The sequence below is a fragment of the Macadamia integrifolia genome, unplaced genomic scaffold (genome assembly GCF_013358625.1).
Source record: "Macadamia integrifolia cultivar HAES 741 unplaced genomic scaffold, SCU_Mint_v3 scaffold621, whole genome shotgun sequence".
In the NCBI taxonomy this organism is placed as follows: Eukaryota; Viridiplantae; Streptophyta; class Magnoliopsida; order Proteales; family Proteaceae; genus Macadamia; species Macadamia integrifolia.
The window spans coordinates 124,988-142,836 of NW_024870499.1; the positions used below are offsets into that span (position 1 = coordinate 124,988).

Here is a 17,849-nt window from a genome sequence, read left to right on the forward strand (position 1 = left end):
CAATGTGGCATAATGAGCTATTATGGAGGGGAAAATCAGAATAGGCAACCACTGTTCATTCCAGCATAAGTTAACCAAACAAAGTTTCTCTAATCCATCACGCCAAATGAAAGGCAGCTTGAAGACTGTTCAACTTCTTTTTTAATTATTTATGCAGCAAATATCAAAGGCTATTTATTTAACCGTGACTGGAAATTGAAAAAAGGAGAAAGAAGGAAAGTGAATCTTTTCACTCAAACCAGCAGATTAAATCAACTTGACCTGATATCATTATGGTGATAGCAGTTATTCATTTAACTCAATGCTTCTCTGTTTCTCACAACTTTCCTCCATTTTCTGTACCTATTCCACATTGCAAATATCAACTGAGAATGACGACAACCAGAACTTGGTCTGGGGCAAGAAAGAGATGTGCTAGAGTTAGTAGGAAAAAATAAAGTGAACGACATTGTGGGATTCCCCTCCCCACTATAAGGTTCTAGTTACAGGAATTTCCAGATTATAAATTACTTGTCAATGGCAATTAGAGCTAGAAGAATCAGAAATCCAATAGTATATCAGCAGCTTCAGAACAAGAACAACAGAAAATAACACATGGGCTTCACATCGCAATGTAGTTCAATTGGATCAAATACCAATCTCCTTGATCAAACACAAGAAATTCTTCAATGGAGAAGAGAACAGCAAAAACCAGCAACTTTATTTATCAAATTTGTGTATATTGCTAGGCCCTCTTACAAACTTATATAGAAGACTCAAAAATATATTCCTACACTAAAAGGGCCTAACCCAATCCTTAGTTAATAAGGTAACCTAAACTGACCAAGAAACTGAAATACTAAAGAAAATATACTCAAAATAGGACTGGACTTATAAAATCCTAATCCAGCCAAACTAAAACACTTAATTACTATTAAAATAAAGAGATGAAGAGATTTAACTATGTAATCCCATATGCCTAGTCTCTATGATGTAGGGGATTACCTAGAAATTAGGTTCCCATAATGATTGACCAAGTGAACTTTACTAAGGTGAACATAACCTAAGCAAGGCCAAGACTGGCAGCACCATATACGATGCACATGTAGATCAAAACAAGAAAACCAATGCAGCAATAAACAATAATAATCTTAAGGAGAATGTAAACCGTCAACTAGGATTTGGTTGGGCAATATGGGGAAGGGAACATGGCAACATATCCATCAATTTGAGTACAGATTAGATCAAGTATTCCAAAGAGTTAAATATTGTACCATCCTTAACCTAACACCCAACCAAAAAAAAAAAAAAAAAAATGTAAACAATTTAATGCATAAGTCACTGAGCAGTAGGCAATATGACAACAAGTATTACTGCAGGAAAAAAAAGGAAGGTAGACTGGAAATCATGGACCGGGGTGTTGCGGGGGTGGAACTGTATTGTTGTGGACAGTAGTAAGAATACAGAGGCAGTAAAGAAGGCAGAAAGAGAGGATAATTGACAGGGGTGGAAAAGAGGTGTTCGACCTTATCTTGCACCAAGACTGGTAGAGAAAAGGAGGAGAAGAAACCATCATGATGAGAGAAGGCAGCATGCTCCACGACAGGGGAAGAAGAAGAACCAACAAGCATCTCGTTGGTTGAAAGAGATCACGATCCAAAGGGGGTTTTCTTTTTCAATATTCAATAATGCCTTTGGCCCTCGGCCTTACAAATTATAAACTAAAAGACTTCTAATAATATCCAACAACAAAAAGGAACGAAATAAAATAAAGAGTCCTAAAATAACTTACTAACTTAAGAAACAAATTTCACCAGAAAAGAAAACTTAAGAAACAAAAATGTTTCCTAATCTAACCCAAAGACTTGTCAAGCAATAAAGAAAGAATACTAATCTAATATGACAACTTAGGAAGCAATATTAAAAACAAATAACAATAAAATAAAGCATCCACATAGGAGTCACGATGGAGCCAACTCTCCATCTCTCCATTTTGCACCATCTGGCCAGGTGGGGCCCACGGGTGGCTGTTAATAGCTCAGTCTCAATCTAGGGAAAAAAAGGAAAGAGGAGCAAGGCTGTTGACAGCCTCCCTAGTAGCCTTCCTTGCAGCTATCATCCCATGAAAATGTCTCCCAGCCACATTGAAGGCGGCTGATCTCTACGGCGCAGCCTCTGGTACACTCAGATGTCCCAATCAGCTCTCCCCACTTGGAAGAATTCACCTCCGGTAAATTAAGACTCAGGTAATACTCAAGCATATCCGGTTAAGTCCTAAAACTCCTCGATGGTGATCCATGTGTTATCGATCTCAAGGCGTCCACGCCACTTGACCAAGAACTCTCGAGAACTTCCCTCGTGTGTAGACACAATCCTCCCATCAAGGATTCCCTCAACTTCTTCAACTCTCCTAGCAATCTTAAGAACAGGTGGTAAGGAAGTGGGAGGAAGGGATTGGGTAGGGTTAACAATGTCATCAAGGACAAAAGGGAAATCTTCAAGGTCATCAAGATAGAATGAGATGATAGTAGGGGTACCATGGTAGGGAAAAATATCTTCTACATTAATTATTGATTCCCATATTAGCTGGTAAATCAAGGACATAAGCATTGACACCCACCCCTTTAAGAACCTTGAAAAGACCAGTACTACAAGCATGTAGTTTGCTCGCTTTCCCTTTAACAAACGTTGTGGTTTGATTCTAATAATCACCGTCTCGCCCTCTTGAAACTCCTGTAGTCGTCGGTGCACATACACCCAAGATTTATATAGATCATTGCTCAGTGTTATCTGTCATCCTATATCTGCATGCAAATCATGTTTGTGTTGCGCGAAGGAATCGACTGACGGGGAAGTTAATGTAGGGTTATGTTGACAAATCAAACCAGGCTCACAACTGCAGGATTCTTTAGTCAAAGAACAACCATAAACCAACCAGAAAAGGGTAAAACTCAGACCAGATGAGGAGATAAAGAAACCTACCAAGCTATCGAGTTCAATAGACAGTATTCATTAGGACAAATTAGTACATAAACAAGTAGGACCCAACATGGGCTGATAAGAGTCCTTTACAGTCAACCAACATTTTAGTTATTACGATGCTGGTAAGGCACTGGTATGATGCCAATGCGCTCGAGAGAGGTTAAGGTGGCATGCCGCTTTATGTTGGGTATGAAAGGCGACGGCCTTATGCTAAGGCGACGCCTTATGGGCTTTTAAAAAAAGATTTGATTTTATAGCTGATTTATGAATATTCCAAAATAGATTTCATGATTGGCTGGTGCATAAATTTTGATGCACATGAGATACACTGGATCAAAAGCCAATAACTTAAAACTCTACCAAAAAAACACGATATTCTCTCAAAACCCCAAATCGCTCCATAGCCAATGGTGAAGCACTCCAATGGTCCCTCCTCCTTCGATTCTTCTCTAGCAGCCACCGGCAAAGGTTCCTTCCCCTCTATCCAGGTATGTTGTTTATTTTTTTAATTTTCTGATTTTTCTCATCTTCTTTGTGAGATTTTTGTTTTCTCTGCTTCTTTCTCTCCCTTCTTCTTCCTTATTTTTTCTTCTTTCATCTTCATCTGTTCATCAGTCTTACGACTCTCAAGTCTTAATAGTGTTTTTTTTTTTATTTTACCTATTGTGTGTCTGTGAGATTCGTAAGACTCTTGTTGATGCAATACAATCATTCCACACCCTTACCTTTATTCCCCTTCTTTCTTCTTGCCCCATAATTCTTTTCTTCTATTTATTCGAATTCTCCTTCCTATACTTCCTCAGTCGTTTGGAATTTTCTTTATCTACTGGCTATACTCTGTTTTGAGTGGTAGACTGGATAAAGGAAGAGGAGTTTAATCTCCCTCATTCTTGAGCCTTTGATCCTAAAAGTGGGTGGTGTGTTCAAACAAAGGGGCAATTATGGTAGTGTAGTTTGGGGCCAAAACGCAGTTACTGTGAGAATAACCAGTTTCTTCAAACACAGCTGATTCATGTTCTTCCACCAGGTCTGCTTTCCATAAATTTATTTTGCAGATAGTGTCTTCTCTTTTGACTTGTCATGATAGTGACGCTATGTGTTTCTCTTTCCTCTTGCGTTAGTTGTGTGGATCTCATACCTAGTAGTTGAACATTATTAGGATTGATCAAAGTAGGGCCCTTACATATTAGTAATGAATACTTGTATATTTAAAGTCTTCTTTTCTTTATATTTATAATTTTCTTTCATAATTATGTATTTATATTATATGTTAATATGTTATGATCATCATGATGATAATTGATGAATGGTGATGATGATTGATGAATGGTGATTGATGATTGATGAAGATGAATATCTTGCATTGGTATGAAGTGAACCTTTAATATTTATTTAGCATATGAGTAGTAGGATCCAACTAGGATTTGAGTCAAATAGAATGGTTTTATAAAAAAATTACACAGGAACGCTTTAGTCAGTAAGGCGATGCCTTATACCCGCCTTATCGCTAAGACGCTCTACAAGACCCTCAAACGCCTCGGTTGCCTCACCGCCTTAATAACTTATTATTATTTAAAATATCACATAGAAGTACAGAAACCAGAGAAGACCAATAACTTCCTATCGATTTCAATACTTGGCTGAAAATCCCACTAAAAGACAGAAAAAAAAAAGAACTTTTGAATATCTCAATAACCAAGGAACAGATAGGTCTCAAGTTTGGGTCGAGTACCTCCCTAGGTGAGGGGAACCTTCGATTCAAATACCATCCCAAACTGATGGCTGGTATGGTCTAGGCAAGCTTTGAAAATACTCCCAAAGTTCTGTAATTCTCTGAGCAGAACTAAGAAGAAAACCGAGTTAATACCTGTAGGAGTTTGCACAGATCTATAGCACTATGGAATACTTGAGGGAAGAAGAGATAATAGCTTGAAGAAGAAGATCCTCCTGGGCTTCCCACCGCAAGGAGTCGTCAGATCGAACACCAACCCTTCACTGTGATCAGACACACAGTGATTGCTTTTAGAGAAGCAACAACAACAGCATATTTTCTTTCATAAAATCATGGGAGGCTTATGGAGCCCTCCTAGCTTTATTTATAACTTTGATGGGAGAGATTACAAAATAGAAACTCTAGTAGTTACTAAACTGGAATTAGAAACTAACAAAATAGAAAGTTTAATAGTTACTAAAACTGAAATTAGAAACTAAGAAAGCTACTGAAAATAGAAGCTAGATCCCATCAATCAAATCGTGGCACTTAATTGCCCTTGCCCTGGCCGACTCCCTTCTTTCTCCTTCTTTCATAAGTCCTCATAGCTGCATCAGAAGTTCTAGAACTGGACACAACAAGGACAAGATCTATGGGTGTTCGGGGTTGGTACCCTAAAAGTTCGATTCTTAGAACCGTTATATGCAAACTCGGATTGGGTAAGGACTCAATCCCAACTGGCAAGGTACTCTCCTTTGAGGCAACGTAACAAATTCCCTAGACTCCTATTGACAACTTCACTTTGGCCATTAGTTTGGGGGTGAAAGGCAGAAGAGAAACAAATTTTAGTACCCATCATCCGCCATAGAGTCGTCCAAAAGTGACTGGAAAATTTTTAACATCTCTATCGGACACTTTGGTTAGTGGCAGTCCATGGTACTTGACAATCTCATTAAAGAAAAGTTTGGCAACTATAGACGCATCAAAGGTTTTGGAGCATGGGATAGTGCACCATCTTTGAGAAACGATCTACAATCACAAAGACAGAATCATGGCCTCTTGAAGTTTTTGGTAGACCAAACACAAAATCCATGATAAGGTCTTGCCAAGAAGAAGTGGCACAAAAAGGGGAGTGTACAAGCTGGAGTTCTTCTTTTGTTGCTTAGCAGTTTGACATGTCCTACATTGACTCACGACCCTAGAAACATCTCTCTTTAGACCTGGCTAGTGAAATCTCTCCTCAACTGGAGTGATGGTCTTATCTCGACCGAAATGACCAACGATTTCCCAGCATGCAATTCCCATACCAAGAAGTCTCGGAATGAAGTCCTGGGAATGCACAACTTGCTTCCTTTAAAAAGGAAACCATCTCTCGGTAGATAATCTTAGCAACTGACAGGAAGACCTCCACTCAAGGAAGTGAATAACTCACTAAAATCCAGCCAAATGGGATATTGATCCTTAAATCGCTCAAATCCTACAACCTTAACGCTCATGGTTTGGAGTAGCACATTAACCCGACTTCTAGCATTCATGCGACTGAGGAACATATTTACTCGGCTTAATGCACCCACATCGATATTCTCAACACTAGGTCAATGTTTGAACACAAAAGTGTACTCTTGGAGGAACTCGATCCACTTGGCATGTCTCTGATATTAATTTTTTTGGGCACTCCAGTATTTCAAAGCCTGGTGATCAGAAAACAGTATAAACTCTAGCAGTAAAAGATAGTGTCGCCAATCATCATTTCCCTTAGGTTGTGAGACCATGCATCGCACAATGTCGACATTGTGCGATGCATGGTCTCACAACCTAAGGGCAACGACAATTGGCGACACTATCTCTTACCGCAAGAGTTCGAACTGATTATTAATCACCAGGCTCTGAAGTACTCACTGGTGATCAGAAAACAATATGCCTAAAAAAATTTAAATCAGAGACATGCCAAGTGGGTCGAGTTCCTTTAAGAAGACACTTTTGTGCTCAAACATTGACCTGGAGTTGAGAATACCGATGCGGATGTATTAAGCTGGGAAAATATGTTCCTTAGTTGCATGAATGCTAGAAGTCGAGCAAATGCACTACTCCAAACCATGAGCGAGGGAGACCCCGATAGGAGATGGGTAGATTCCCAATCTCAAAGCCCATAATATCTTTAAGAGATTCTTTGACATCATCAGAAATCCCAATGATGAAGATCTAGGATTTGTGGTTAATATTACGCACTTGACTAGGATTAAAGAAAAACCTTTAAATTTCTGAAATCAAGTCATCTTTAACAAGGTCCCAAGAAGCATTAAAGAAGCCCTTACTAAAGCAATCAGGATCAGGAGACTTACGCACTATATGGGCCTTGACAGCAGCCATAATCTACTCATTAGAAGGGATGAAGGCAAGAGAGCATTGTTGCTCATGCGGTAATAACATCCAAAAGTGAATAAAAGAAGGAATGTCACAATATGGATCCATGAGGGAGGACTGTAGAATTATTTTTTGCTGGGATCAATTTATTGGTAAATATTTTAATTTGAAGTTACATATATTATCCAATAATATATTTAATTATTTTTTCCAATGGGATCCTACCTCTTTCCTATTTTTAACAACTACGAGATTTTGTATAGCATTATCCAATTTAGAAAGAGAGAAAGATAAAGGTAGCATCAAATTAGGAAATTACTTCGTAGCTTCCCATTAATAAGGGCATGGAGAGGGGGGGCTGATCACCCATGCTGCCAAGCCTCTCTTTCCTCTCCATCGACCTCTCCTTCCCTCTCATTTTCACCTTTTGCAATTAGGATTTCATTACCCAAGATCTGCATACTTCTTACTTCTTTTGTGTTGTGAGAATTAGGGTTGTGAACCCTTGGAGTGTTTTGGGGAGATAATCTCCTACAATGTTCATGCAAGCGTTGTCACATGGATTGCTACATCCCTGTGTTGCTAGATTGTGAAAGAACTAAGTTCCCTAGGGGGTGCTTTGATTGTGGTACTCAAGGTAACAAATTCTCCCTCTTCCATGAGATGGAAAAGGTTTTCAATCTATACACATGAGGCATGATCATAGGCCTAATGGGATTAGAGAATTAAATTTATTTTCTGTTACATTCCCAATCAATCTAGCAGAAATGAATAAGGACACACAAAATAAAAATCTTCAGAACCATGAATTACATTTCTTATTTTAAGTATAAACAACTCCTCAAGAGTTTTATCAACTACAAGCAACAGATCTAACGCCACCCATAAGTCAATATCACATTCCTCAACATTTTTTCCACTTCTCCCCATCTCATTCTGTAAAATACCGGTCTGTTTGTGCTCAAGCATGTTTCATTTCAATAGTGAATCACAATGCCTCCAATACAATAAATCTGAATCTACACATATCTTACTCCCAATCCATCAGTAGAAAGGGTTCTACTAACTATGGGACCAAGATCCTTCATTGCCACGATTCATTGGTCAATGACATTACATCGTTCACCGGTGGGATTAAGCTGAGCAAAATTCAGACTTCTCCACACACAAATACACCAAAACTGTTTAAGAGAATTATAACTTGTACAAGCAACCATCAGTTCAAAATTCCACAAACACATTCCTCTCAAATAACGCAGATAAACCAATCCATAATGACTGAAATATAAATTACTCAATCGAAGAAAATCATAAATTTAACTACTTCCAAACCAAAACTCTTGTACTAAACAGAATTAAACAATTGCGTCAACAGAAGAACAAAGTCAGATCTCTGAAATAGCTAGATACGATCTTGCGTACCGTTCGACGAGAATGTTGCCTTCGGAGTTGGAGAAGAGAACGGCGAGCAGCATCTTCGCTTTCCCCTTCGGCGTTCGCTCTCTGCGTTTCTGAGAATTCTTTACTCTTCTGGTTCACCCGTTATTACCAAAATCCCTTCAAAGGATATTACGGCCCGTTTGATAGCGTTTCAAGAAAAGCGTTTCTGTCGTTCCTGTTTCCATAAACAGTAAAAACGGAGCAAAAAACATTTGATAAAACTGTTTCGCTTCACTTATTTTTAGAAATAGAAATAAAAATTTTTATTTATTTATGGTTCAAGAAACGACCCAGACGAAATAAGTTGAACTTGTTTCGCCGTTTATGAAAACGACTTGTGGCAATTCTTTCACTGGTTACCATCAATTTCTAAAAACATGACTTATCAAACACCTTCAATTCCGTTTCTGTTTCTAGAAACGGAAATTTATGTTTCTGCTGTTTCTTGTAACAGAAACGACAGAAACATTATCAAACAGGCCCTACAATTACGCCTTTATCCAACTTTATGAACCATCCATATCGTGGTCCGTTTTAGCTTTGCTCCAAACCCTTTTTTTTGGGTCGTCTGGCCAAAGCTAGACCGATTTGATGATTTTGCCAAGTTTGTCTTCGCATCCAGACACACACTTGAGGACGGCTTACTTGTATGAGCTAGAGTCCAGCCCAAAACTAGTGAACCTGGGCTTAATTGTTCGGTATGGGGGAGTGAAAGCCCAACAAAAATATTGGGCTACTCTTGGGCTTTCCCCCAAATCTTCAATGTGGCAGTTCAAAATGGGGCTCGCACGAACAAGTACCAAACGCACTTGGTAACTTGTGGTGTGTGGAAGTTCATTGCTATTGGAGGTCTCAGGTTCAAGCCTTTTAGCTCACATCTTCCCTTCCCCATAGAATATAATAGAGTAGGACATTGCTACAAGGAGCCTTCTCTCCCTCCCCCATGGAAAGGCTCATCCTTGTGGAATAGAATAGAGTAGGACATTACTACTAGGAAATCTCGGGTTCAAGCCTCTTGATTCAAACCTTCCCTCCTCCATATAATAGAATACAGTAAGACCTAGGTATATGGATAGCTGATACATGTACAGTACCTGTATTGGTCTCGAATTCTCAATCTCTGGAAGAGAGGGAGGGCCAATGGAGGAATAGGGGAGAGAGAGAGAGAGAGAGAAGCATATTAAATGATTGTCTTGACATCGTTATTTATTTATTTATTTTTAAAAGCTAATTATTCTCATTCAATAATTAGTGATAATTCAGTCTTGTGAGGATTAAGACATTCACAAACATTTAAAGGTTTAATTAACAAAAAAAAAAGGTAAATGGATAGAGAAAATACAAAAATGCATAAACAAAAGCATCTTCTAGCATGATACATCAACCCCAACTACTACAATATGATAATAATAACACAACATGATGATTAAATATTGGGAACAACTTGTTGTCACCAAAGTAGGGAAGTAACAAGTTGTGACCTTCCTTTAATTGCCCTTGTCTTACTTTAAAAAAGTCATTTAATAATGTATTTAATGTAAGGATAAAGAAGGGTTTTCAATAAGTTGAACATTTAATGCAGTTTTTTATGTGAAATAATAAAATTTATCCTCATTAAAAAATATATATAAATCATACTAAAAAGGAAAAAGAGTAAGAGTACAATCTCGTTGTAACTAACCTTGGTTACAACAAGGTTTTCCCTTGGTATTTAAAGGTATGAGATTTTAATATTAATTTCCTACAAGGTACATGAAAACTTGAAATTACCTACTTTTGCTACTATGGTGCAATGAATATATTTGATCCGTCGATAATCTTCCATGTATTTGTAGCTTTATTGTTAAAGCCATCAATAACAACCTTAAAGTGTCTCTTCACCTAATTATCTTCTTCATCTAACTATGAGGGCTACCTCAATTGCTTCTATAGTAGCTTTAGATTCCACTTTAATAACTAAGCATTCAACAATTAATTTAGTGGTACAATTATTGATTGACTATTACAACTTTAGAAATTATGCCGATAGGGTTCTTAGACTTCATTGATGCATTAAAATTGATCCTGAACATAGGATCCATGGGAGAGATGATGAGCTCAAATTTACTCTATCTAATTGAACATTTTATGTTTTCTAGTAGAAATGAGCATCACAAAGATCAACCTCCCCCCGCCCCCACCCCCACCCCCACCCCCAGCCCCAGCCCCAGCCCCAGCCCCTAAAAAAAAAAAGAAGAACAAAAATTTACATTGATGGAGGCATCGATCATCCATGGAAGGAACGCATAAACTTGAAAAAACAAACAACTTACATATATTCCAATCTAAGTTACTACTGAGGAAACTCATAATCTAAAGTGGAAATCTTGTTGTAACCAAGATTGTACCTTTACTTTCTTTGCCTTATTAGTACAACACTTTTTTTGTTCGATGTAAGTAAATCTCGTCATTTCACATAAAATTTTGATCAAACAACTTTTAACTTCTTATAAAACAATTTTTAACTCGTACATCTATACTATATTAAGTAGCTTTTAGGAAATAAGATATATGATGACAATTAAAAGAAGCTTACAACTTATGTTCACCACTTTGGTAACAAAAAGTTGTTACCTAATGTAAAAGATATTTCATATGTTTTTTTTTTTTTTTTCCAGAATTTGATCGTTTTAGTTTAGCCACAAATGGCAAAGGGTAAATGCTAACTTCTTATTTCCATTTTCAAATAATATTGGATATTGTAAGACTTTTCAACCAACTTATTAGATGTTTCATGTGGATTTGGGGTTGGCCTATCCATCTTATTTTAAGGACCATGTGGGGATGGGAAACTTGGCTGGGTTCACCTGAACAGTCGAGCCCAAACCCCACTCCAAAAAGCCCAACGTTAGGGCTTTTTTTTTTGTGTTACTCTTGGGCCTAGATTTGGGCTTCGGCTAATAAACTCAAGTTTAGGTTAGGTTGGATCAGCCCGTTGCGATTCATTTTCTTCATCTTTTCATTTGGATTGGACCTTTTTCAGACCCGATCCCACTTCTACCCCAAAATAGATTTGAGTTGGATCGGATCAATTAGGAAATCAAAATGGGCATTGACCGACTCGAGCGAGTCACAATTCTACTAAATATAACCCTGGATACAGGTAAAACCCAGATGGTTGGAGGTAAGAATTAAATAGATCTGGATGATCATAATGATTAACTTCCAACCATTTAATTAACGGACAAGGATTGATTTAGACAAGAGCTCCGCTTCATGAAACCCTTGTAATTTATTGGATCATATTAAAAAAGAAGCTTAACATGTTTCTTCTTAATTGTGTAGGGCTGAAAACAAAATTAGTAGTTGTGAAGAAGGGTTCTATTTCAACCAAAAAAAAAAAAAGAACCCAACAGAAATGGTCATTTAAAAGTAAAAAAACTCAGTTAAAATGATTATTAAAAATAGTTTTTTTTTTTTTTCTTTTTCCTTGTGGTGAAAGATAGTTTGATTTATTTATTTATTTTTTGGATGCAAGAAGGATAAGTTTGGTTTCCGTGTATGTAATATGCATTCGATCGCCCTCTCATTTAGTATGGGTAAAAATGGTATTACACAAGGTCATTTTTATATTTTTCTAAAGACTGAAAAACAATTGAATATGCAAATACACGAGGACATATGATTGAATTGGGGTTGAAACGTGACATGTGGTCAGCTTTGATCATTTCTAGATGTCCATATGGTTGAAATTGCCATGTCATCGCTCCATGTGGTCAAAACATAGTGTCAATCTATAGATGCCCTCTAGACTTAGGCCTAAAAAGATTCTTTCCTCACATATTGGAAGAAACCAAAGCTTTTGAATTGTTTTGGGGGACATAATCAAGGGAGATTGAGGCATCCCGACGGTGTACTTTGGGTATCGGGTAATAGTACAAGGGTATTATCAACTCTGTACCATAGGAATGGAAGGTGGGACAAACATTTATGGCCATTGATCACGGTGCAAAAGCAAACTTCCTCCTTTGTTTTATAATCCAACCAAATTAGTCACAAACTTCTCCCAAATTCTGTTTTTCAATTTTTTGCCTTCTCTTGTTTTATATTACTCGAGACAAGTTAGGCTTCAAAGTTAGCCATCCACCGCATGATATATGGATGGAGCCCTAGTTATCCTGTGTGGTAGGTTGGATGGGATTAAAATTTGTGCATACATAGACCATCTAATCCTTTGACATGTTAAATTTCAATTCAAATAGAATCGGCCAAGTAACTAAACAAACCATTGAATAATCCAAGACTACCAAAATGGTACACGCCAATGTTTGAACATGAGATAAACCAATCCTTTGTTCACCTCACACTGATTTGGATCTCTTTTCGTGACTGTTTATTGGCCGAGACTTGGTGAGGTGAAGAACTTTTTAATTGTTTACCTAGTCAAATGTAATGTTTGGTGTTAAAGAAAAGAAAAACCTCTTTGGAAGATGATCCTGAAACTAATATTTTCAGAGATTTGAATGGAAATGAGGTGGAAAAAATTTATGGAGTTTTACAAAGCCCGCGATGACATTGGATCTTTGATTATCTCATGGGTTTGGACTAGAGTTTTGGAGGGACTCTTATTGACTCAGTGAAACCTTTATCTATATTTAACATTTTAACTCCAAGGGGTAGCCGAGTTGGTAAGGGACCTTCACCTGAGGAAGTGTGTGGTTCTGAGTTCGACTCTTCTTACCTCTTTGAGGCCATTCACACTAGGATGTTTAGTGCTTATCACTGCTTTCAGTGAAAGTTGAATAGCTCTCATTCAACACCGGTATAACCCCGATTCATAGATTGTACAGCACAAACCCATAAGTAGAATCACTCTCAAGAGCTTGACAATGCTGGAGGCCAAGCAAGCATTGCTGAAAGACATGGTTGCGACAGCAAAGGCCCTGTCCCCATTGGCCGGATTAGTTCAGCCCAAACTAGCCCTACCTGGTGTGACCAATAAATGAAACTAAGGCCCAGTTGGTCCCTATGTGGGTATAGCAGCACCTGCCCATTTGAGAACACAGCTTCATTATGGGTGATAAGAAAGCGAAATTGTACCATTATTTGTAAATGCTTGTCATCTTCACCAACTGTATCTCGTCCTGTCTTGCCCAAAATCCAAGCTTTCCTATCAAATTAATAAATGGAAAATTAAGTGCAATTAAAAACTTTTGTGGTTCTCTTTGACTAATATTGTTCTTTGATCAAGGTTTAATTGCTTAAAAGTCAGACACGGAATTGACCTGCTTCTACTTTGATTTTGGAATCTAATTCAAATTTATCAGAACCCTAAAAGTTAGAATTGGAAAGAAGAAGCAAAGAGTTCCATATATCTCCCAATAAACTGTTTCTCGCTGGCCGGCTTGATGCCTTCACAAAGGAGGCATGATGGGCATTCTTATTATGCAACAAATTTGGAAACTAAAACCTAAAACGATGCAAGAAATGAATCAAAATCACAAACAAATAATCATGTAATGCAATACAAAGAATTACATGATTCAACAAGATTTTTCTATTATTATACCAACTAAGAGAAAAAAAAGATGAAATCTAAATGCATTCAAGATTGATGAAAAAAGAAGTCGGTAAATCAGGCAAATTCAGAGTTAGGGTTGGCTGATTCTGAGTCCAAATGTTGAGAATCTGATTTTTTGAACCATGTTTTCCAGATATAATCAAGAAAGAGATTTGTTAGAAGGTATCTTGAGTCTTTCTAGCAATTCAACTTATTTATTTGGATTTGTAACATTAAATGTGAATATATACATAAAAGAATAGTCATTTTAATGCTGCGTGGACTGAAAACCACCCTTTCACTTAACATGTGGAAGAAAAAAAATTGGATTTTTTATTATTAAAATAATAATAATAATAATAATATATTCATTTTTAGAGCCTTTTCGGCGACTAGGACAGCAATAGAACTAATATAATCGTACATATTAGGAGTATCCTATGTTGAGTTTTCTTTGAAGTCTAGTGTGGATATATATTAATTCTGATGGAGATTTTAAAGAAGCATCTTACTAGTACTTATTTAATGCACTAGGTGAGTTAATTAGTTGTAAGGCTAGCAATTTATTTGAAAAAAATACAGATACCCACTTATAATTAATATTTTATAATAAAGCATTTTTGGCACCAACTCCTGGGAGACATCTCCATATATTTTAAAGGATAAGTTCTATATGAAAATTCAGTCAATCCATCCACAGTCCATGTATAGATAATAGAAAACTTTTGGTTTTAAGTTTTAACTATTTTGTTTAAACATGTTTTAATTACCTTATGTATGTAGGTGTGCTGTGCCAAAAAAAAGGTATGTACGTGTAGTATTTCCAATTAGTTTATAGTTGTATAGTATTATAAAATGCTTTTTTTTGGAAGGGGGGGTTGTTTCACTATAAAAAAGGCATGTCTAGTGTACAGGCTCCTACCATTGTGGGGTTCGAGGAGAGTCATAATCAAGTAATGTCTTCCCAAGATTGTTTCACCGCGCAACAACAAATTAAAATAAAGAAGAAAAAAACATTGCTTAACAATGCCCCCTACTCACATGGGACAATGAAATGGCCATCCCGACTCTCTTCTTGGATGCTCTTGTGCATGCTCCCATTGACCCAATGTCGGCACAAGGCTCACGCCGTTTGGCAACAAAGCCTTTAATAAAATAAAATGAGAAAATAATGATGTCAAGCTGCGTTGCATACTTTAGCACCTCCTTTTGTCTATCTCCCTCCATCCTATGAAATGACATATTTGTTTCCTATTGTGGGTGGAGAGAGATAAACATAAGAATGTGCTAATGTACTCTATGCAGTCAGATAATGAACTCAATCACTAAAAAATAAAAATCTAGAGACCTTAAAGTCCCTCGGGCTCCATTAAGTTGGATGGAGATTATTATTAAAAAGTGTGGCTAATATAATATTAGAGAGAGAGAGAGTAATTAGTATCGGCAAAGACAATTAGATTATCTCGCAATAGTGACATTTATTGCAAGCACATTGTTTCACACATCATAACAATCTTATTCTTTCTTTATTTATTTTTAATCAAGGTGTCTAGGCCAACTTATGCGCACCTCAACTGATCCTTGGAGAGATTAGCGTAAATAAGTCATTGTCACGATCTTCACTTAAATTGCAGATTTACAAATGGAGAATCGAACTTGGGGCCGTGCGCCTATCCATACAATCCCCAATTAGCTATAACCATCTAGATAACCCCCGGATGGCTCATACCACAACAATCACCACACAAGAAATAGTTTCGTCAATAAAGAGTCCCACATGGTGAGAGAGGATCGAGAGAATATTAATATGGGTCCCACATAGTTAGGACTTAGGATGTAAAAGAGCCTGGAAAAGATTCTTGACACTTTTTTTTATTTTTTGGTGAAGATTCTTGACACTATGGGCATGGAGATGTGTTATATTCCCCATATTATGCAAACTGTCAATCCATAATTCAGGAATTAGGCCAAAACCAAAATGGGTTTGAAGACAAAACCAAAAAGAAAGTATTACAACCATAAGGCAAGGACCATCATACTTGGGGCCTACTTTCATAAATATACTGAGCTTAAGATAACTTTTATCTCCATATTCATATTTCCCGTAGAATTTATTTTGATTGAGATTTTTAGTCAATTGGATTAGACTAGAGTCACTAGAGACTAGTATACCTACCCAGTATATGTGTAGTATCTATACCCAGTATACGTCTTAGGTTCAGAGAGCATTTTCCCTATACTTATAATTATACCTTCATTAGAGAACATTTATTAAATAGTGAAGGGTCATCCATATGAGAGAGAGAGAGAAGAGAGAGAGAGAGAGAGAGAGATTGGCCGACATTTTATTTCATGAGTATATGTGAGAAAGAGAAGAATAAGTGGGAAGAAAAGGAGAAAACGAAGAAAAGAAGACTTGGGAAGACATGTTCTTAAACGAGGTTGTTAGAGGTAGGGACTTAAGAGTGAAGATGGGTCGAAGGAACAGTAAAGTTCACATGAGATGCTAATTAAGTCATAGAATGGTCCACCAAGCTCCGGCCCATGTTGCACTTATGATCGACGTAGACCTCTTCTAATCAGATTATGGAGAGTTTTCGATTATAATATTCTGTGACATTTTGGCCACGTCAAGACTGCAAGAGCCAGGATCTTCCTATGTGTTTTTTTTTTTTTTTTTTTTAACCAAAGTGTCTAGGCCAGCTTACACACATCTCGGATTAATCTAGGATTTTCCTATGTGGGTTGAGCCTTACTCAGATAATGATGATGATGTTTATTTTCACAGTGAGATGAGATCTATTTCACTATCAATGAAGAATATGTTACTAGTTACTACCACTTGTGCCCACATCTTTCCAGATCATGAAAAATGAACCATTGCTACAAATTTATAGTATAATCTATATAGGCACATATCACTGGAATACCCTCAGGTCTTGCGGCCTTTTAACATTCCTTTGAAATCAGCCCGCAAACACAAACAACATAATGTAAGACATTGGAACCTACTAAAAGGTTCTTTCACACAGCCATAGATCTCTCACACACACACAGAACACTCTCTTTCTCTCACTCTCTCCTTATTTATGAAGCCGTTCCTATGCGGCTTGCTTCATGAACCCTTTCCCATCTTTAAATATATACTTGAAAATGAAGAATAATTATTTGTTATTTTTATTTTGAGTACAAAAGTATGAGGATGGAAATATTTAAAATGATATATATCATGCACTATATCCTGACCAAGTAGACTGATAAGTGAGCAGTTTGACCATGGAATCGATATGGAGGATTCTTGGATGATGCAATTGTTGAATCTAATGGTCTATGTCGATTATATGCATCTTGTAGAAATATTTTATTTTGTTTTTTCAATTTTTTTTCTAGTTTTTCACAATTGGATTTATTGGAGTTCCATGGGGATTTGTCTTTAGGTTTGATAATTTCAAATTACAAAATTCACGATGTAGAGTTTTAAGATTTCATGGTTTCAAGTTTCAGTTTCATGCATATTTTGGCTTAATAGCAGCAAACTCCGCTTTCAAAAGCAAACTAGAATAAGTTAGCCTATCACATCTTGAAGCTTCGCACTCTATAGCGTTTTTAAAGGCGGGTAACATGCTACTAGCGCGCTAGCCTTTTTCCGGAGGCTTGTTGATTGATGCGATAGTAAAGCTCAAGTTGCCAGTATGAAAACGTTAGTTCATGAATTTTAATCAAAATAAGTGCTTCCATCAAAGAATCACTCTAGGAAATCAATTTTACCAAATGCAACGAGTGATGGTGAAGGAAAGAGTGGAGAAAAAAAAAAGTGCAAAAATATGAAAAGCT

General features: G+C 37.0%; 1 protein-coding gene across 1 annotated transcript in view; it reads right to left on the reverse strand.

Annotated features, from left to right (window-relative positions):
- LOC122069455 (TSET complex member tstD) overlaps positions 1–8,615 on the reverse strand; it is a 28,026-nt gene extending 19,411 nt beyond the window's left edge. The window contains exon 1 of the mRNA XM_042633469.1: positions 8,459–8,615. Within this exon, the coding sequence (XP_042489403.1) occupies positions 8,459–8,511 (53 nt within the window). The 5' untranslated portion in view covers positions 8,512–8,615. The remainder of the gene's footprint in view (positions 1–8,458) is intronic.
- Positions 8,616–17,849: the final 9,234 nt, after the last annotated feature.